This window comes from Muntiacus reevesi, chromosome 17 (assembly GCF_963930625.1).
Source record: "Muntiacus reevesi chromosome 17, mMunRee1.1, whole genome shotgun sequence".
Taxonomy (NCBI): Eukaryota; Metazoa; Chordata; class Mammalia; order Artiodactyla; family Cervidae; genus Muntiacus; species Muntiacus reevesi.
In genome coordinates, this window is record NC_089265.1 from 55,982,611 (window position 1) to 56,004,744 (window position 22,134).

Consider the following 22,134-nt stretch of genomic DNA (forward strand, 5'->3'; position numbering starts at 1 on the left):
GACCCTCGTGGCGGCGTGAAGTGGGGGTTTATGGTCATGTGAGTGTCTGCAGCTCCCTTTCCGTTCCCTTCCCGTGCCAATCTCTCTCCTTCACAAGAAACATGACAACCTGAGGCAGCGCAGGGACCAAGGATCAGCCTCAAATAACACAGCCGCCGTTGCAGATTCTCCCACCAGACTATGATTTGTCTCTTGGAACATTTTCTCAGGAGCACAGGTCAGAATCAAATATTGGAGGATTGTCACAACTCATTCTCCAGGAGCTCAGCACTGGGGCCGTCTTGCTGCCCTGTGGATGCCCCAGACAGGCTCCTCGCCAGCCCTCCCACCTCCACCAACCTGCTTGTCTCGTCTTGCCCATCTACAGGGCGTCTCTCAGGGTGGTGCAATATCTACCCAAAGACCCAGGAAGTTCAAGTGCCAAACCATAGTCTCCTCCTTCCTCAACCATCTCTGCCATCAGCCCAACGTCCCCAGGAGCTCTCAGCTCCACCCTCTCTGCCGGACCACCCATCTGGGTCAGGGTCCATCCCGGCCGCCTCACTTCCTGCTCTTGGGCAGGGGCCCTTCTCTGCGCTCTATCTGGAGCCATGTGATCTTCCATTTCTCAAAAATACTACTACTTTTAAGTTCAAAGTCATGTTCATTTTAGAAGTATTAAACAATGTTGGAAAGAATAATTAAGAAAACAGTATTTATCCATAATCTCATGTCCCAGAGGAAATAATTGTTAGCTAACATATTGCCCGATTTTTCTAGCATTTTCTATATATATATACTTAATCATATATCCTAAGAAGAATTCCTTTAAAATTAGGATTATACTGAGTACAAGGTACATGTACTACTTTTTTCTATTAATTACAGTGGGAGCATTTCAAATTATCAAATATTCTTCAAAAAGTAAGATGTCTCCTAGCTGTGTCACAGTCTACCATTGGACTCCATCAAGACTTAGTTAAACATTCTGCTGTGGTTGCCCTTTAAGAATTACCAGTTTTTGTTGCCACAGATAACTCTGTGAGTAACATCCATATATATACTTTACATACATCTTTGCACCTCTAGTAATTTTGTCAAGTAATTCCTAGAAGTAAAGGTGTCGGGTCGAAAGGTATGACGTTTAAAACCTCTTGATTCATGCCCATAATTTAAACAGCTGGGATTCAGGACAGAGTTAGCTGAGCACAGAAGGCCCTGAAGAGGGAGAGAGAGCTGAGACAGGCCCTGCTCGGGAAGGAGGGGTCAGAAGGGGCCTCTGGAAGGGGGCTGGTGGAGGCACTGAGGGAGGGTTGAATGAGTCATCAGAACGCTACGATGCTGAGGGCCTGGTCTCCATGGTCCCCAGTGTCCATAGTGCATTCCTCACCTGTGATTTCCATCACCCCAGCTGATCCCCCGCCAGGAGAGCTCTCAGATCTCTAATAGAGTGCCTGGCCTGGTGTGTGATAAGTGTCCAATATATGTTCGCTAAAGGTCCAGAGGTGTTTGGACTTGAGAGGCATGAGCAAGGGGAAGACAGAGGGACGGGAAAGACCTATATTTACGGGGAACTGGGTCTGGAAGGTGTCTGTGGTGGAGTGCGGTAGAGATAAGCAGCCAGTGATGAGGCTGGGCAGGTAGGTGGGATCTGGCTTTTATCCTAGGAGAGATGAGCAATGGTGACCTTTATGGATTTAAGCAGATGAGTAGTAATATTGGATTGGTGTCGTTTCTTGTTTTCTTTCCTCAGACAGGTATTTTGCTTTTTAGTTTTTCATTTTTCTTAGTGTGGAGGATGGATTTTAGAGTCTGGCACAGCTGTTGCACTATCTGAGAGAGAGAGGAGGTGATGGCGGCATCAGAGGAAGGAGACGGCTGACCAGGAGCTGCTGTGAGGTGCAGGCTCTGGGCCGTGGTGACTGATTGGCTGTGTGGGGCGGGGAGGGTGAGAGGACGCCTGAGATGACTGCCTGGTTTCTGGCTGGGGACTTACGGAGAGTGTGCGCTGTTCCCTGAGAGGGTGACAGAGCTTTGGGGGCAGAGGGGTGAGTTCAGCTGTGGGCAGTTTATGTGAGGTGCCCTTGAGGAGGGGAAGGGCCAGTAGGAAGACCTCTCCGGGCAGAGCAGCTGAACCAGGTCTGGAAGCCTGGTCTCCTGGCTCCACACATGGGGGTCCTTTGTGTCTCCTCACTAGTTTCGGTGACTTCCTGGAAGGCAAGGCCATGGCCACGAGATCCTGCTGCACCCACTCGTGTCTGTCCACACGTTCAGACTAAGCCCCTGACTGCCTGGAGCAGCACAGGATCCAGTCCTCAGGTGTAACAGGTGAGGGCTTCTGAGTGACAGTTCAGTTCAATAACCCTCTCTCGGGAAAGCTCTGTGTGAGCTGAGGAGACAGGCCCCCACAGAGTCCTGCCCTCTAAGTGCCCACATTGTTGTGAAATATCATGGATGCAAAGGAGACAGGGATAGATACCGAGGGAAATGTTCCAGCAAAGTACAGTGGGACGCAAAGGAAAGATCCGCTTTAAAGGGCCAGGTACGCCTGGGTCAGAGAGACGGGGTCTAAGCTGCCTTGACAACAAAGTCCCAGGTCTCACCAGAGAACAGCATGAGCAACAAACCAAGATGCCACACAGTCAGACACGAGCGAGGGGTCGACTGCGTGCAGAGGTGAGTGGGATATCGGGCTGAGAAAGGAGAGAGCCTGGTTTTCGAGTTCTGAGAACTCAGCTGAAGAATTTGGGCTTCCTGCTCTGATAATGGGGAGCAAACCTAGGTTCTGGAATCGTGAATCCGCCAGGTCTGGCCAAAGGAGCAGGACCAGTGGGAGTGATGTAAAGCTTCGCTGTGGAGAGCAGGGCTGCCGTCCGTGGGAGCCGCATTGAAGCCTGAGCCAGGCTCGGCCTCTGCACCTGGGGTCGGGGCTGAAGCTGCTTGTGGTGGCATGAAGGGGGAGGTGAGGACAGGCCAGAACCAGGGGGAACCATGGAACCTGTGTCTGGCCTTCACCACCGTGGACTCACCGACACTGGTGACATGTGGGAGGAGCTGGCACTCGCTGCATTGGAGGGGCCCTTGCTCGGGTCTCGGAGCAGCTGCAGGTGGCCTGGCAAGAACCCGGGGGCTGCATTGACAGGGGGTGAGGCCCCGCAGCCTCAGCGCTGCCTTGCCTCGGCCTTCCCGTCTCCTTCAGACTCTCTCGTGGTCAATCTGAGCCAGAACCTGAGAGCATCTAAGCTCTAGGCGGGCCGGTTCTAACCTAGCTGGATACTCCAGTCCAGAGATTCACAAGCCTGCTAACCAGTGCTCCCCAGGGTGATTAACCTGGACACAGCCAGTGAGGGATGGCTGGCCAGAAAATTAAAGCTCTAGAAATCTCTAGTAGCTCCTGGGTTGACTGTAGGGTAGTGGCATTGTCACCAGGCTCTTCAGGAAATCCTCAGTCTTACCCCTCCCTTCAGATGTGGGGTCGTTGGTCATGCCCAAACTTTGGTGTCAGCTCTGGGCTGTGCCCTGAATGATTGGCCAAGGAGGTAGAAGTGGAAGCAAGAGGTCATTTCTGGGTGGAAGCTGCAAGAATCTACAGAGGCTTTCTCATCTTCTCTTTTTCTTTTGCCATTTGACCAGCAGTGTGCCATATGGCAGATGCTTTATCAACTTGAAGCCTACAGGATGAAAAGATGAAGTAGATCCCTCATCCAAGCTCTGATGGACATGCAGCATAAGCAAGAAAATCAACTTTGTGTTTTTAAGCCTCTCCAATTTTGAAGTCACACACAGTACAACTAGTTTCTCAGGTGGTGCTAGTGGTAAAGAACACCCCTGCCAATACAGGACATATAAGAGGTCCTGGATCGATACCTGGGTCAGGAAGATCCTCTGGAGGAGGACGCAGCAACCTATTTGAGTATTCTTGCCTGGAGAATGCCATGGACAAAGAAGTCTGGTGCACTACAGTCCATAGATTCCCAAAGGGTTGGACAGGACAAAAGCAACTGAGCACGCACGCACCTGCCTGATGGACTTAGAGAACAACAGAAAAGCGGGACATCTTCCTGGAGAGGAGGTCTCCCCTCAGCAGAGCTATGGTGGCAACTTTCACCTCCGCGTTCCTCAGGCTGTAGATGATGGGGTTCAGCGAGGGGGTCACGACCCCGTAGAACAATGCAATAAGCTTATCCAGGTTGAGGTCCTTGGTCTTGGGCTTGAAGTACATGAAGGAGAGAGTTCCATAGAAAATCACCACCACTGAGAGGTGGGCAGAGCAGGTAGAGAAGGCTTTGTGCCGGCCGTCAGCAGAGGGCACCCTCAGGATGGCAGTGAGGATGAACACGTAGGACAGGAGGATGAGCAGCAGCGGGGCCAGCGTCAGGACAGTGGAAGCCGCCATTAATAGCAGTGCATTGAGAGAGATGTCCCCACAGGCTAGTTTCAGCACTGCCAAGATCTCACAGAAGAAGTGGTTGATGACCTTGTGGCCACAGAAGGGGAGGATCCAGGTGAGACTGGAATGGAGAAAGGAGTTGACAAAGCCTGCCCCCCAGCTCAGCGCGACCATCCACATGCAGGTCTGCCGGTTCATGAGCTCTGAGTAGCGAAGCGGCTGGCAGATGGCCACGTACCGGTCACACGCCATCGTGGCCAGGAGCACGCACTCCGTGGAGCCCAGCGCCAGGGTCAGGTACATTTGCAGGGCACAGACAGGGGAGGAGATCGTGGTCTGGGTTTCCAGGAAGTGGACCAGCATGAGAGGCACGACCGAGGACGTGCCGCAGATGTCAATGAGGGCGAGGTTGCTGAGGAAGAAGTACATGGGATTGTGCAAGCGGGGGTCCAGCATGTTCAGCCCGATGAGGAGGGCGTTCCCCAGCACGTTCATGGAGTAGATGCCCAGGCAGAGCACAAACAGGACCATCTCTGCGTCGTGGTGGTCGTGTAGCCCCAGCAGGACAAACTCCGTCACAACCGTCTGGTTTGCCCCATTCATCTCAGTCTGCATCCATCTCATTCTGCCTCTTTTCCCATCTGTACCACGATGATGTTGGATAAAGCACCAGTCGGCCTGGATCCAAGCAGCGTGGATTGTGACCTGGAGGCGGTCAGCCCTGCGTCTGGAGCTCAGTTTCACCCTGGGTACAATGAGAGGGGGACATCAGGTCTGCAAGCCAGCCCCCTCAGTTCTGTAGTTCTGGTGTAACTTACAGGAGATGGGGTTCATTCTAATCTAAGCTGTTCTCTCTTCTCCCCAGGCTGAGCTAGGGGAGACAAGAGAAAAAATTCATGTATGTTGAGCTCTTTTTGAATCTGCAGTTTTCTTGCCTGTTAAGAGGAAGCACGTTTCCTAGGTTATGACTTCTCGTGGCTAATGATGCCAGTAGGATTTCAGATGCATCACTCACTGAGGATTTGTTGAGTCCTTACCCTGTGCAGGCTTTTTAGGTGCTCGGTGATAGCAGAAAGAAAACTATGTGGACAAAAAGATGCCACATTTATAACAAAGACTGGCCTCTTTCTCAAATTAAGTGGGATGAGCTTGGGAGGGCAGGTGGGTGATGAGTGATGGTAACCTCATTCCTTAGGGCTTGAACATTTCTACTGGTTAAGATGTACAAGCCTTATCCAGGTGTCTCTCCTTAAGATCAGAGACCATGCATTGATGTTTACAAGAGTATATTAGAACATATGAACCCCAGTAGAACCAATGGTCACAACATTTAACCCTCGTCCTAAAGGCCAAGTGAGTCTCCTCCTGGCATCCGTTTTTAGGATAAATGATATAGACAATAATATTTCACAGGAGGAAAAGGCAGGTTCTAATCTGGCAGAGGTGTCCTGGGTCACTGACCAGCTCCATAACGGGAGGGTTGGAAGCGGCCACAGTCTTTGCCCAGCAGCCTCCATGTCTCTTCTGAGCTGGTCTCAGCCGCTTGGGAAATGTCAGTGTCTGGAGGGAGCCAAGTGTCAAGTGTTAGATGGAAAGCTGTCTTGTAGCCCATGTGATCCCTGGTCTAAGGGAGGAATTGGAACTGATGGTGAATTTTAATCTGTCAGAAGATGTATTGACGCTTCCCTCCATCCCCTCACACCTAGATGACTTGGAGTCAGTGTCCTGTGAAAACATCAGACCCCCGTCTCTCCTTCAGGGCTGGATATATCCCTGAATTCTCCTGCTAATTGTATTTATCATTCATATAGGCCCATGGGCCCACCCTTTTCTGAATAAACCATGCCCTTTCCCAGAGCTACATCTTTGCCAAGAAGTTCCCCTCTGAAGGCATGACCTTCCTTGCTTCCCCAGGAGGGGGTCTCCTCCTCCTCCTCTTCAGAGCCAAGTTCATCTCTCTTCCTCTCCCACCTGGTCCCATCTCCTCCCACAGCCCTTGGCCATCCCCCCTGTCCCTGGGCTGCACACCCGTCTCCTCACCACAGTGCAGAGCAGACCCTCTCTGCCTGCCTCCATCCTTGGTTTCATACAGCGAGTGCTGCCAATGGCCGTCCCACCACAGAGAGTCAGCACGCGATTCAAACACCCATTGTGACATAGAAAACCCTAAAGATGGTATCAGAAAATTACTAGATCCTATCAGTCAATTTAGCAAAGTTTCAGGATATAAAATCAATAACAGAAATCACTTGCATTTCTATATACTAACAATGAAAAGTCAGAAAGAGAAATTAAGAAATCAATCCTATTCACCATGTAAGAAAAAGAATTAAATATTTAGGAATAAACTTACCTAAGGAGAGAGAAGAACCATACACAGAAAATTAAAAGGCACTGATGAAAGAAATCAAAGATGACATAAACAGATGGAGAGACATTCCATGTTCCTGGATAGGAAGAATCAATATTGTGAAAAGGACAATACTACCAAATGCAATCTACATATTCAGTGCGATCCCTATCAAACTACCAATGACATTTTTCATAGAACTAGAACAAAAAATTTCAGATCTCATGTGAAACCCATATATATAAAAAGCCCTAGATAGCCAAAGCAGTCTTGAGAAAGAAAATGGAGCCGGAGGAATCAACCTTCCTGACTTCAGATGATATTACAAAGCTACAGTCATCAAGACAGTATAGTACTGGTACAAAAACAGAAATATAGACCAATGGAACAAGATAGAAAGCCCAGAAATACACCCATACACCTATGGGTTCCTTATTTTGGACAAAGGATGCAAAAATATACAATGGGGCAAAGACAGCCTCTTCAATAAATGGTGCTGGGAAAACTGAACAGCTACATGTAAAAGAATGAAATTAGAACACTTCCTAACACCATACACAAAGATTAACTCAAAATGGATTGAAGATCTAAATAGAAGACCAGAAACTATAAAACTCGTAGAGGAAAACATAGGCAGAACAATCGATGACATAAATCAAAGCAAGATCCTCTATGACCCACATCCTAGAGTAACAGAAACAAGAACAAAAGTAAACAAGTGAACCTGATGAAACTTAAAAGCTTTTGCACAGCAAAGGAAACAATAAGCAAGGTGAAAAGACAAGCCTCAGAATGGGAGAACAGATTAGAAAATGAAACAACTGACAAAGGATTAATTTCCAAAATATACAAGCCACTCATACAACTCAATACCAGAAAAGCAAACAACCCAATCAAAAAGTGGTAAAAACACTAAACAGACATTTCTCCAAAGAAGACATACAGATGGCTAACAAACACATGAATAGATGATCAACTTTGCTCATTATTAGAGAAATGCAAATCAAAACTACAATGAGATACCTACCCACACTGGTCAGAATGGCCATCATCAAAAAGTCTACAAACAATAAATCTGGAGAGGGTGTGGAGAAAAGGGAATACTCTTGCACTATTGGTGGGAATGTAAATGGATACAGCCACTATGGAAGATGGTAAGAAGATTCCTTAAAAACCTAGGGATAATACCACCAAATGACCCAAAAATTCCACTCCTAGGCATATACCCTGAGGAAATCAAAAGTGAAAAAGACACATGTACCCCATTGATTATTGCAGCACTATTTACAATAGCTAGAACATGGAAACAACCTAGATGTCCATTAACAGATGAATGGCTAAAGAAGTTGTGGTACATATACACAAAGAAATATTCAGTTCAGTTCAGTTCAGTTGCTCAGTCATGTCCAGCTCTTTGACCCCAAGAAGTGCAGCACGTCAGGCCTCCCTGTCCATCACCAACTCCTGGAGATTTACCCAAACTCATGTCCATTGAGTCGGTGATGCCATCCAACCATCTCATCGTCTGCCATCCCCTTCTCCTCCTTCCCTTAATCTTTCCCAGCATCAGGGTCTTTTCAAATGATTCAGCTCTTCACATCAGTTGGCCAAAGTACTGGAGTTTCAGCTTCAACATCAGTCCTTCTAATGAACATATTACTCAACCATAAAAAGGAATGCATTTGAGTCAGTCCTAATGAGGTGGGTGAACCTTGAACCTATTATACAGAGTGAAGTAAGTCAGAAATAGAAAGAGAAATATCATATTCTAGCACATATATACGGAATCTAGAGAAATGGTACTGAAGATTTTATTTACAGGGCAGCAGTGGAGAAACAGACAGAGAGAACAGACTTATGGACATGGGGAGAGGGGAGGAGAGGGTGAGATGGATGGAAGGAGTAACATGGAGACTTACATTACCGTATGTAAAATAGATGGCCAACAAGAATTCTCTGTATGGCTCAGGAAACTCAAACAGGAGCTCTGTATCAACCTAGAAGGGTGGGATGGGGAGGAAGATGGGAGGGAGGTTCAAAAAGGAGAAGATATATGTATACCTATGGCTGATTCATGTTGAGGTTTGACAGAAAACAACAAAATTCTATAAAGCAATTCTCCTTCCATAAAAAAAAAAACCAAAGAAACCAATCATTGCTTCATCACCAGCCTGTGTAATGTTGACCAAGTCACCACGGCTTTGAGACTCAACTTCCTTCTGAAAAAAGGGGATTCTGTGTAGTGCAGATCAGATTCACAGAGTAAAAGTCTGCTGATCCGTCCAGCAGCAAGGCTCCAGATCAGAGATTGTGCCTTCAGCGATCGACACCTGCTAAACCTGTGCTCCCTGCCTCCCCGACAAGAGCTCCAGCATCTGCCATGACCCTCTCTCTCCCCATAGGCAATGCTGATTTTCCCTCCTCCATCCTAAATCAGGATGATTGTTAAGGGAGTTTGTGAAACATACAGGGGTAGTTGTTTAATCTGGGTTAATCATTGACCATAAATCTTATCCATATAAACATTAAAGGTAGGAATTCTCTTGCCGAAGTTTGGCAAAAATGGTGTAGAATTGCCTGAGTGCGACGGCTCATTCATCCACACTTCCTGCAAATTATTGTTGAGCACCTCCTATGTGCTAGGTGTTGCGAACACAGCCGAGGCAAATAGGGCCTTCTGTCCTTGCAGGGTTTATAGTCATCCCCTTGTCCCTTGGTGGCCTTGGTCCTATACCTTCCCCTCTGTGGGCTTTAGAAACCTCTAGAACCTCTTTGAGTCTAGGATGTAAAGACAAAATAAACCTGAAGTCTCGGAAGCAGAGGTTAAAAGGAGCCTAGGGTAGCTGGTTGACCTTGAACCTTCAGGAGCGACACGCCGACTCTCTGGAGGCTGAGTGTCCTTTGCGGCGCCAGAGGGAGTGAGCTCTGTTCCTCCGAACCCCAGTGGTCAGACCAGCTCCTGTTTCAGCATTTCTCCTGGACCGACCTGCCCAACGATGGTGTGGAACACCGCATATTCACCTGTCAGCCAGTCACCATGCTGGTTCCAAGGCTGCATCTCTCCACTGGACTGGTGAGAGGGTGGTCAGTGTTTTGCTCCTGGGCCTACTTCCAGCTGCTTATTTGAATCCTTGTTCTGGATGGACTACTCTCTGGCTGCAACCCTCACTCTTCACAGTCACTGGGGCATTGGACAACTTGTTACTGACCATGGTCAGGGGGATGCAGTGCAGAAGGCTGCCAAGACAGCCCTTTTGGTGCTCTCGGCTTTCACCTTTGCTGGACTCTGTTATGTCAACTATCATGGCGTGGGCATCTGCAAAGCTGTGCCTATGCTGGTGAAACTCTGACCTTTTAGACTTAATACCTTGAGAATTGATTGTACACCTCCTTGCCTCTGCTCTGTCATGCCATTTCAACTCACAATAAGAAGGAAAAACATTGGTGAGACAAACCTCTTCTCGTTATCACCTGATTATGTTTAACATTTAATTTTTGAAGAAAGATTGAGAGAAGTTGGATCTTAAGAAATTATAAGGCTGAATTCTGTATTCTGGGGAGCTAATGGAGTGTTTCAGCTTTTCACAAGTCTCATAGTATAACTGAACATTATATAAGAGCTTTTTGCCTTTTAATTTATCAAACTCTTAAACGGAATTCAGCTTTCTCAATATCTGATCAAACATCTATATTTGTGCTAGGATGATGGACAAAGGGAAAGACTTAATTCATAAGTAAAGACTGCAGAAAATTAGGCAGTGTTTAGTTTTTGTAAACCTTCCCCTCTGTTCAGTTGATACCAGTTACTGAGTGTTACATGTCTTAGGGAAATTTGAAAATTAGAAATGCTGATATTTCACATTACTGATTTCTAAATCCTAGGAAGAAGAGCCTGGAGAGTTTCTGAATGTATAGAAGTTCCATTTAGGGAAGAGGTCCCTTTATAGATACTTCATATTTTATAGATTCTAAACCAAGACTTAATACTCAAATGTGTTTATTTTACTTGTCGTAAAATAATCTGTCCACAAATATAAAATTATAAGTGATAAGCTGTTGTTTTCCCACTGGGAATTTCTGATGTGAAAATGTATTCCATAAAGATAATTTTTAAAGAAATAAAATGCTGCATAATGAAACAAACAAAAAAGGAACCTAGGTCATGCCTTCATGTGGCTAGATTAATCCTGCCGCTTGAAATGGCAGCCCACTCCAGTACTCTTGCCTGGAAAATCCCGTGGATGGAGAAGCCTAGTAGGCTTCTGTCCATGGGGTAACAAAGAGTCGAACCTGACTGAGCGACTTCATGTTTCAGGTTAAGATTCAATTCTAAGAACTTGGTCTTTCTTGGTGTGTTGGTACAGAAGGAACTGGCAACCTCTAGGAGTGACCCCGGATACAGGTGTAGGGAGAGTTTTCAGGCAGATAAAAGATGGGATACCACCAGACTCTGCTTTTCTCTTCCCCACACTTGTCTCCATCAGAGAGGCCAGGTGGGAACGGCATGGACATGGGAGGGCTTTGTCACCATCCTCTGGCCTATGCCTGCCCTCACCTCCTACACATACCTTTGTGCGGGCTGCTCCAACCTCAGCAGACCAGTCCCCGCTGGTGGATAAACCCCACAGCTCTTGTTACCTCTCTCTTCTCCTGCTTTCCTCAGGCCGTAGCCCCTTTGTCTCCCACCCATCCTCCAAGGCTCCGCTCACACCCACCTCTGCTGCGAGGTCACCTTCTCAGACGTCCCCACAGCACTGACCGTCCTGACACACGATGCTCACAGCTGTGAGCTCGATCAATCTGCTGTGTTTGTGGGACGTCTCACTGTGAGCTGCAGAAATCACAGGCTGTGTGCGATTTTCCCCCATCTCCTCCAGCACCCCACACAGGAGCTGCCATTTGAGATCCAGTGATTTCCTTCTGCTAAAATCCTGATCCCGGATTTCCTACCTTGAAATCATCCTCCTTCCCCTTCCCCCCGTGTGCACTGACGTAAGGGAAGAGAGATTTGGGGGATCCATTTTCTCCTTGCAAGAACAACCGCCCTCTGTCAAGAGCTGAATGAGGAGACAGGTGGGTTTCCTTGCAATTGAAGCAAATCTGATCAGAACACATTCGTGGGAATCAGGAACAGCCTATGAAGCTGTAGGCTTGTGACTCAGAGAAATAAGGCTGTGTCTAGGCAATACCATGACTCCAGGTTACTTACAGCTTGGACTGCAACATGGGCTCAGGCTGGCACCACAGAGAGCAGCTGTAGTTCTCTTGGTCCATCGATTAAGATGAGCTGAGTTTTGTCTATTTTCAAAATGGATAATCAACAAGGACGTATTGCACAACACATGGAGCTCTACCCAGTGTTCTGTGCCAGCCTGGATGGTGGGGAGGGGTAGGAGGAGAACGGGCCCATGCATCTGTATGACGGAGTCCCTTCCCTGCTCACCTGAAACTACCTCAATATTGTTAATCAGCTATACCCCAAGACAAAACCAAAAGCTTAAGTTTAAAAATAAAAAAGATCTTGCAGTGACAAAAAATAGATGATCAGAGTCTTGCTGCAGTCACACACAGCCTCATGATTTTAGCGGCTTACCAGGACAGAGGTTTAGTCTCACCCTCCGTGTGGATTGCAGGGGGCTCTGTCCCAAGTTTTATTCCTCAGAGACCCTGGCTCCACCCTCTGGGACATCACCAGTTCTTCCAGCTGGGGAGGAACCCAGCACAACATTTCACACTGACAGGTCACTGCTCTGACCCAGAAGTGAGATGTGTCCCATCAGTCCACAGCCTGCTGCCCTGTGTAATCCTCCCGAACGCCCAGAGGAGGAGGACCAGACACGCTGTGGAGCATTTTGGTAAAATGGTGTTTTGCAGTAGACTCAGGAAAACACTCTAGCCTCTGTCTGACAGGTCTCTCATTCCGTCATGTCCTGGAAAGTCAGGTTTACAGAGTGATAGGAGATTGTGTGTCTCTGAGAAACACTGTCTAATTTTCTCCCCAGTTTTACTCCTCCTAAAAGGCGGGGTGATGCCATGGAGGAGCCCCGGACTGAGAGTGAGGATCCAGGTTTGATTCTTGCCCTTGTTCCCTTTCTTCTGAGAGACCTTGGTTGAGTTTCTCCTTGTGTGAAATGGAGCCATTCAATATGTGATCTCTGGTACTCTGGACCATCTCCAAAATATTCCCTCATCTTTCTAGGAAATTTAGACCCAGGTCAACATCATATCAGTTTCATTGGCTGGTAAATCTAGTTTGAACAATATTAATTTTAAGCTTCAGAAATGATTTTAAAGGAAGGTGAGGGGCACAAGAAGAAGCAGCTCATGTTACTGTGTCCCAGAATTCCCCACATCTGCATACCCGTGTCACTCGAACTCACCGTGATGGCAGAGCCTGTGAGGGTGGCTTTGGAGTCAGACCACCAAGCCCAGGTCTGAGACCTGCCACTTGCTAATGGCTTTCTCAGCCTCAGCCTCGTTACCTGTAGAGATAAGAGTAGCACTTCCTCATGGGATGATTTTGAGGATCCAATGAAAGGTCTTAGCACAGAGCCTGGCCCAGGGTGAATATTCAGTAAGTGGCAACTGATATTATTAATATCATTATGTTCCCTTCTCCAGGCAGATATTCTGGTTTCTATAGGGAGATTTCTTAAAAAACTGGAAATAGAACTGCCATATGACCCAGCAATACCACTTCTGGGCATACACACTGAGGAATCCAGATCTGAAAGAGACATGTGCACCCCAATGTTCATCGCAGCACTGTTTATAATAGCCAGGACATGGAAGCAACCTAGATGCCCATCAGCAGATGAATGGATAAGGAAGCTGTGGTACATATACACCATGGAATATTACTCAGCCGTTAAAAAGAATTCATTTGAATCAGTTCTAATGAGATGGATGAAACTGGAGCCCATTATACAGAGTGAAGTAAGTCAGAAAGATAAAGAACATTACAATATACTAACACATATATACGGAATTTAGATAGATGGTGGCGATAACCCTATATGCAAAACAGAAAAAGAGACACAGAAATACAGAACAGACTTTTGAACTCTGGGGGAGAACGTGAGGGTGGGATGTTTTGAAAGAACAGCATGTATATTATCTATGGTGAAACGGACCACCAGCCCAGGTGGGATACAAGAGTCAGGTGCTCGGGCCTGGTGCACTGGGAGGACCCTGAGGAGTCGGGTGGGGAGGGAGGTGGGAGGGGGGATCGGGATGGGGAATACATGTAACTATATGGCTGATTCATGTCAATGTATGACAAAACCCACTGAAATGTTGTAAAGTGATTGGCCTCCAACTAATAAAATAATATTAAAAAAATAAAAAAATAAAAATAAAAAAAAAAAAAAAAAAAAAAGAATAAATAAAACCTAAAAAAAAAAAAAAAAAAAAAAAAAAAAAATCATGAGATGAGTCAACATGCCAGATGGATTCTCCTTGCCCCCTACCTGTTGATTCAGTGACCGGGGTGTCAGCAGGTGGCTGAGCAGATGACAGGTGTGGTGACCCAAGGCTGGGAGAGCAGAGTTAGGAGTGCTGAGTGCATTCCCAGCAGACACGCTGTGCTGGGGTGGGCCAGGATCGAGGCCCCAAGTCCCCGAGGAACAGCCTCCTGGTCCCCTGCCACCTAGACATCTCTCCTGCTCCCTGCCTTTGGGGATCTCACAGTCCCTGTCCAATTTAAGGCTCAGACTCTGCAATGACACAGGTCTGCAGTCTCGGCACGATGGGGCTTCAGAGACCCTAGGCTCCCCGTGCTGCCCCAGGAGGGCCCGGCTGGGTGAGGTGGGCACAGCAGAGACCCTGGACAGGCATCTGAAGACCGGGTCTCCCTGCAGCGCTGCCCCTTGGACCTGAGGCTCGAGGGTTGTGACTCTGTGGCCTCGGCCTGGGTGTCCTGGGTGTCTCCTGGCAAGAGAGCTGTGGGGACCTGCCCTCACGAACAGTTAAGGAAAGTCAATTGCTGTAGAGGGTGACGCGCCGAACACTTGCTGGGGACGTGAAGTCAGGGATGAGGGGGTGGGTGAGAATCTGCAGGTCCCCTGGCCTTTCACCCTTCCCCTGCCGCTCTCTCTCCTTCACATGAAACAATGAGACCTTGACAGAGCCCAGGGCTTAAAGAGCAGCCTTAAGTAACGCTGCAGCAACTGTCAACTCCCCATTTGCTGTGATTTCTCTCTTTAAAGTTTTCTTTTGTCTAAACACAGGTCCAACAAAACCCTGGCATTTTCACCACTTATTTCCCATCTGCTCAGGACCGGGCCCATCTTGGCACCTCATGGATGCCCACCAACATCCAAACAAGCTCCTTGACAGCACTCCCGCACCCCCAGCCTCTTTCTCGGATCTTCCCAATCTCTCAGGGTGTCTCTCAGGGTAGGACACTGGTCACCAAGATCAACCAGAAGCCTGTCAGGGCCCCTCAGTCCCCGCCTCCCTCAGCCACCTCCGCCATCGGGTGACTGTCCCCAAGATTCTCAGCGCCAGCCTCTCTGCCTGACCGCCCACCTGGGTCCCACCCCATCTGCGCCTCCTCACTTCCTGCCCTCGGGCGGGGGCCCTTCTCCTCTTTGCTCTATCTGAAGCCACATGATCCTCCAGTTCTCAAAAATAATATTTTTAAAAATTCAAAACCATGTTCTTCTTAGAACTATTGACCATTATTGGAAAGAATAATCAAGAAAACAGTATTTATCAGTAATCCCATCTCCTAGAGGAATCAATTGTTAGCTAATATTTTTTATAGTTTTCCACAATTATCTTTATACGTACTTATTCATATATCCATAAGAAAAATGCCTTTAAGAACTAGGAGTATCCTGAATACAAACTTATTTGTTCTGCCTTTTCCTATTAATTACAGTGTGAGCATTTGAAATCATCAAATATTCTTCAAAAGATAAGATTTCTAGTGACTGCATCACAAGCTGTCACTGGGCTCCACCAGGATTTACTTAAACATTCTGCTATGGTTGCTCTTGAAGAGTCTTACAAATTTTTTTATCCATAAATAACTCTTGGATAAATACCCATATATAAATCTTTGCACCTCTGGTAATTTTCTCAGAGTAATTCCTAGAAGTTTAGGGTTGGGTCAGGAGGTTTGATGTTTTTAAATCTCTTGATTCATACCCGTAGCTTAGAGAGCTGGGATTCAGGGCACAGCCAGCCCAGCACAGAAGGCCCTGAAGAGGGAGTCAGAGCTGAGACAGACCCCGCCCAGGAAGGGGGATCAGAAGGGCCTTCTGGACGGGGGGTGTGGGCACTGAGTGAGGACTGAGTGATTTCCATAATGCCATGATGCTGGGGAGGTGGTCTCTCTGGTCCCTGGTGTCCATGTTGCATTCCTCCCCTGAGATTTGCATCACCCCGTCTGGTTCCCAGCCAGTAAAGCCCTGAGCAGACTAGCACAGTGCCTAGCATGGTGTGTGATAAGTGTCCACTGTATGTAGGCAAAGGGCCAGAGGTGTTTGGACCCGAGAGGCAACAGCAAGGGGGAGACAGAGGGGCAGGAAAGACTGATATTCATGGGGAACTGGGACGAGGTCAGAGTGTCTGGAATGTGTGCGTGGGTGGAGTGGGGTGGAGATTAGCAGCCAGTGATGAGGTTGGGCAGGTGGATGGGATCTGGCTTTTATCTTAGGAGAGATGAGCAGTGGTGACCTTAAGGGATGTAAGCAGGTGAGTAGTATGAGCAGATTGCTGTGGTTTTTCGTTTTGTTTCTTTCAGACAGGTTTTTTTGTTCTTTCTTTTTTAGTTAGTGCAGAGGATGGATTTTAGAGTCTGGCATAGCTTTTGCACTCTCTGAGAGAGAGAGGAGGTGATGGAGGCATCAGAGGAAGGAGACGACTGACCAGGAGCTGCTGTGAGGTGGACGCTCTGGGCCGTGGTGAGTGATTGGCTGTGGGGGGTGGTGAGGGTGAGAGGACGCCCCTGATGACTGCCCGGTCTCTGGCTGGGGAGTTAGGGAGTGTGGGTGCTGTTCCCTGAGAGGGTGACAGCCCTTTGGGGGCAGAGGGGTGAGTTCAGCTGTGGGCAGTTTATGTGAGGTGCCTTTCAGGAGGGGAAGGTCCAGCAGGAAGACCTCACCGGGCAGAGCAGCTGAAGCAGGTCTGGAAGCCTGGTCTCCTGGCTCCACACATGGGGGTCCTTTGCTGTCTCCTCACTAGTTTCGGTGATGTCCTGGAAGGCAGGGCCGTGGCTACGAGATCCTGTTGTTCCCGACTCGTGTCTGTCCACACGTTCAGACTAAGCCCCTGACTGCCTGGAGCAGCACAGGATCCAGTCCCCAGGTGTGGCAGCTGGCGGCTTCTGAGTGACAGTCAGTTGAGTTCAGTTCAGTTTTTCAGTCGAGTCCAAGTGTTAGTGACTCCATGGACTGTGGCATGCAAGGCACCCCTGTCCATCACCAACTCCCAGAGCTTTCTCAAACTCACGTCCATTGAGTTGGTGATGCCATCCAACCATCTCACCCTCTGTCTTCCCCTTCTCCTCCTGCCTTCAAAGTTTCCCAGCATCAGGTCTTTTCCAGTGAATCAGTTCTTCGCATCAGGTGGCCAAAATATTGGAGCTTCAGCTTCAGCATCAGTTTTTCCAATGAATATTCAGGACTGATTTCCTTTAGAACGGACTGGTTTGATCTCCTTGCTGTCCAAGGGACTCTCAAGAGTCTTCTCCAACACCACAGTTCAAAAGCGTCAATTCTTTGGTGCTCAGCTTTCTTTATGGTACAACTGTCACATCCATACATGACCCCTGGAAAAACCACAGCTTTGACTAGACAGACCTTTGTCGGCAAAGTAATGTGTCTGCTTATAAATATGCTGTCTAGGTTTGTCATAGCTATTCTTCCAAGTAGCCATGCGTCTTTGAATTTCATGGCTGTGGTCACCACATACAGTGATTTTTGGAGCCCAAGAAGATAAAGTCTGTCACTGTTTCCATTGTTCCCTCATCTGTTTGCCAACAAGTGATCGGACTGGATGCCATGATCTTTGTTTCTTGAATGTTGAGTTTTAAACCAGTTTTTTCACTGTCCTCTTTCACCTTCATCAAGAGGCTCTTTATTTCCTCCTCACTGTCTGCCATCAGGGTGGTGTCATCTGCGTATTTGAGTGACAGTTCAATAACCTTCTTTAGGGAAAGCTCTGCGGAGATGTAGATACAAGCCCCTAAAGAGTCCTGCCCTCGAGGCACCCACAGTGTAGTGAAATATTGTGCACACAAAGCAGAAGGGATTCAGTTCAGTTCAGTCACTCAGTCGTGTTCTGCTCTCTGTGACCCCATGGACTGCAGCATGCCAGGCCTCCCTGTCCATCACCAACTCCTAGAGTTTACGGAAACTCATGCCATCCAACTATCTCATCCTCTGTCATCCCCTTCTCCTCCTGCCTTCAATCTTTACCAGCATCAGGGTCTTTTGAATTGTCAGTTCTTTGCATCAGGTGGCCAAAGTATTGGGGTTTCAGCTTCTACATCAGTCAGAAGGGCTTAGATACCAAACAAAACGTCCCAACAAAGTGTGGAGGGACAGAAAGGAGAGACCCCCTTTGAAGGGCTGGGAAAGTCTGTGTGCAAGTGATGGTGTCTGAGGTGGCTTGAGAACAAGTCCCAGATCTCCCCAGAGAACCGCATGAACAGCATACAGAGATGGGGGCAGTACAGACAGCGGAGAGAGGGGCCGCTGGAGTGCAGGGCTGGGTAGAACTCGGGCTGAAAAAGTGGGGGCTGTTTACCGGAGGCCCGAGGACTCAGGTGCAGAACGTGGTCTTCCTTCTGTGGTAAGAGGGTGGCATCCTAGGTTCTGGAGCAGTGAATTGGCCAGGGTCTGGCCAAAGGAGCAGGACCAGTGGGAGTGATGTAAGGTTTCGCTCTGGAGAGCAGGGCTGCCACCCGTGGGAACTGCAGGAGACGCCTGAGCTAGGCTCAGCCTCTGCTGGGGTCGGGCCTGAAGCGGCTTGCGGTGGCGTGAAGGGGGAGGTGAGGACAGGCCAGCACCAGGGGGACACACGGAACCCGTGTCTGGCCTTCACCGCCATGGAATCACTGACATTGGTGACCTGCGGGAGGAGCTGGCACTCTCTGCATTGGAGGGCCCCTCGCTCGGGGCTCGGAGCAGCTGCAGGTGGCCTGGCAGGAGCCCGGGGGCTGCACTGACAGCGGGGGAGGCTCTGCCACCTCAGCGCTGCTTGCCTCGGCCTTCCCGTCTCCTCCAGACTCTCTCGTGGTCAATACGAGCCAGAACCTGAGAGCAAAGAGAGCTCTAAGAGGGCCCGTTCTAACCTAGACGGATACTCCATCCAGAGACGCACAAGCCAGCTAACCAGTGCCCCCCGAGGTGATTAATCTGGACACAGCCAGTGAAAGACAGCTGCTCAGAAAATGGAAGCTCTAGCAATCGCTAGTAGCTCCTGGGTTGAGTGTAGGGTAGTGGCATTGTCACCAGGCTCTTCAGGAAATCCTCAGTCCTCCTCCTCCTTCCTGATCTGGGGTCAGTGGACATGCCCAACCCTTGGTGTCAGTTCCGGCCTGTACCTCACATTGGGCAATGAAGTAAGAGGTCTTTTCTGAGTGGAAGCTGCAAGAATCCACACAGGCTTTGTCATCTTCTATCCTTTTACCATTTGACAAGCAGTGTGCCACGTGGCAGATGCTTTGACATCTTGAGGCCTACAGGATGAAAACGATGAACTAGATTGCCCATTCAATATCTGATGGACCTGCAGCATAAGCAAGAAACAGAACCTTGAGTTTTTAAGCCTCTGCAGTTATGAAGTCACGCCACAGAGTAACTAGTTCCCCAGGTGTCGCTGGTGGTAAAGAATCCCCCTGCCAATACAGGAGACATAAGAAGTTCTGATTCAATACCTGTGTCAGGATGATCCCACGGAAGAGGACATGGAAACACACTTGAGTATTTTTGCCTGGAAAGTGCCATGGACCAAGAAGACTGGTGGCATTAGAGTCCATAGATTCCCAAAGACTTGGACAGGACTAAAGCAACTCTGCACGCACACACCTGCCTGACGGACTTAGAGGACAACAGGAAAGCGGGGCATCTTCCTGGAGAAGAGGTCTCCCCTCAGCAGAGCTATGGCTGCAGCTTTCACCTCCGCGTTCCTCAGGCTGTAGATGATGGGGTTCAGCGAGGGGGTCACGACCCCGTAGAACAATGCAAGAAGCTTATCCAGGTTGAGGTCCTTGCCTTTGGGCTTGAAGTACATGAAGGAGATAGTCCCATAGAAAATCACCACCACTGTGAGGTGGGCAGAGCAGGTAGAGAAGGCTTTGTGCCGGCCGGCAGCAGAGGGCACCCTCAGGATGGCAGTGAGGATGAACACGTAGGACAGGAGGATGAGCAGCAGCGGGGCCAGCGTCAGGACAGCTGCAGACACCACTGTTAGTAGCGTATTGAGAGATATGTCCCCACAGACTAGTTTCAGCACCGCCAAGATCTCACAGAAGAAGTGGTTGATGACATTGTGGCCACAGAAGGGGAGGCTCCAGGTGAGAATGGATTGGAGAAGGGAGTTGGCAAAGCCTGCCCCCCAGCTAAGCACTGCCATCCACATGCACATCTGCCAGCTCATGAGCTCTGAGTAGAGAAGTGGCTGGCAGATGGCCACGTACCGGTCACACGCCATCGTGGCCAGGAGCACGCACTCCGTGGAGCCCAGCGCCAGGGACAGGTACATTTGCAGGGCACAGCCAGGGAAGGAGATGGTGCTCTGGGTTTCCAGGAAGTGGACCAGCATGAGAGGCACGAAGGAGGATGTGCCACAGATGTCCATGAGGGCGAGGTTGCTGAGGAAGAAGTACATGGGGGTGTGCAGGCGGGGGTCCAGAATGTTCAGCCCGATGAGGAGGGCGTTCCCCAGCATGTTCATGGAGTAGATGCCCAGGCAGAGCACAAACAGGACCATCTCTAGGTCGTGGTGGTCGTGTAGCCCCAGCATTACAAACTCCGTCACAACCGTCTGGTTTGCCCCATTCATCTCAGTCTGCATCCATCTCATTCTCCCTCTTTTCCCACCTGCACCATGAAGGTGTTGGATAAAGCACCAGTGGGCCTGGGAGTCAAGCAGTGTGGATGTGTAATCTGGGGCCGGTCAGCCCTGCATCTGGAGGTCAGTTTCACCATGGGTACAATGAGAAGGGGACTTCAAGTCTGCAAGCCAGCCACCTAAGTTCTGTAGTTCTCGTGTAACTTACAGGAGATGAGGTCCATTCTAATCTCCTAAGCTCTTCTCTCTTCTCCCCAGGCTGACCTAGGGGAGACAAGAGAACAAATTCATGTTTCTTGAGCTCTTTTTGAATCTGCAGTTTTCTTGGCTGTTAAGAGGAAGAACATTTTCTAGGTTATGACTTCTTGTGGTTAATGACGCCAATAGGATTTCAGATGCATCACTCACTTAGGATTTGTTGAGTGCCTACCCTATACAGGGTGTTTAGGTGTTTGTTTATAGCAGTAAGAAAACTACGTGACACGTTTTGAAAGAACAGCATGTATATTATCTATGGTGAAACGGACCACCAGCCCAGGTGGGATACATGAGTCAGGTGCTCGGGCCTGGTGCACTGGGAGGACCCTGAGGAGTCGGGTGGGGAGGGAGGTGGGAGGGGGGATCGGGATGGGGAATACATGTAACTATATGGCTGATTCATGTCAATGTATGACAAAACCCACTGAAATGTTGTAAAGTGATTGGCCTCCAACTAATAAAATAATATTAAAAAAAAAAAAAAAAAAGAAAACTACGTGACAAAAAGATGCCACATTTGTAACAAAGTTTGCTTCTCTTTCTCAGACTAAGTGGGATGAGCTTGGGAGGGCAGGTGGGTGATGAGTAATGGTCACCTTGTTATGCCCGATGTCCGAATCCCCGAGGGGGAAGAGAGAAGGCTTCCAAGACAATGCAACTCGCAGGAAGGGAAGTTTATTACTGACTCGAGCCAGGACTCTCTGCCCGCAACCAACGCAGTGGTGAGGGTCAGAGAGCCCCGAGCCCAAGCTGTACACAAATTTATAGGGTGAGAAGCAGATTGGTTACACGTTTGCAAAGCAATTTATTGGTCAATACTTTTGAGCGCAGACTTTCCCGGGGGTTTCCGCCCCGTTCCTAATTTCCTAATTGGTAAACAGCGGTCAGTGTTAAGCAAAAGCTCCAGGTGGCCTGATAATCTTACCAAGTAGGAAGGCCTATTCCTAATCTAAGCTGCATTACTTCTGCTCGCCTCACAACCTCATTCCCTTGGGCGTAAAGGTTGAACATTTCTACTGCATAGGATGTACAAGCATCATTCAGGTGCCTCTCCTAAAGATCAGAGACCATGTATTGACTTTTACAAGAGCATATAAGAACATATGTACCCCAGTAGAGCCAATGGTCACAA

At 48.6% G+C, this 22,134-nt stretch overlaps 2 protein-coding genes and 1 pseudogene across 2 annotated transcripts; 1 reads left to right on the plus strand and 2 right to left on the minus strand.

Annotated features, from left to right (window-relative positions):
• Nucleotides 1–4,009: 4,009 nt before the first annotated feature.
• On the minus strand, nucleotides 4,010–4,972 carry LOC136148361 (olfactory receptor 2S2-like). Its single transcript, XM_065907868.1, has one exon. It carries the CDS (start codon nucleotides 4,970–4,972, stop codon nucleotides 4,010–4,012), a length of 963 nt encoding a protein of 320 aa, XP_065763940.1.
• A 48-nt stretch (nucleotides 4,973–5,020) lies between these two features.
• On the plus strand, nucleotides 5,021–10,273 carry LOC136148362 (succinate dehydrogenase [ubiquinone] cytochrome b small subunit, mitochondrial pseudogene; annotated as a pseudogene).
• A 9,499-nt stretch (nucleotides 10,274–19,772) lies between these two features.
• Nucleotides 19,773–20,735, minus strand: LOC136148722 (olfactory receptor 2S2-like). The gene has a single exon (XM_065908411.1). It carries the CDS (start codon nucleotides 20,733–20,735, stop codon nucleotides 19,773–19,775), a length of 963 nt encoding a protein of 320 aa, XP_065764483.1.
• Between the last annotated feature and the right edge of the window lie 1,399 nt (nucleotides 20,736–22,134).

Coding starts and splice junctions, on each gene's coding strand:
- LOC136148722 (XM_065908411.1), bottom strand. CDS start 20,735: ATGAATGGGGCAAACCAGACGGTTGTGACGGAGTTTGTAATGCTGGGG.
- LOC136148361 (XM_065907868.1), bottom strand. CDS start 4,972: ATGAATGGGGCAAACCAGACGGTTGTGACGGAGTTTGTCCTGCTGGGG.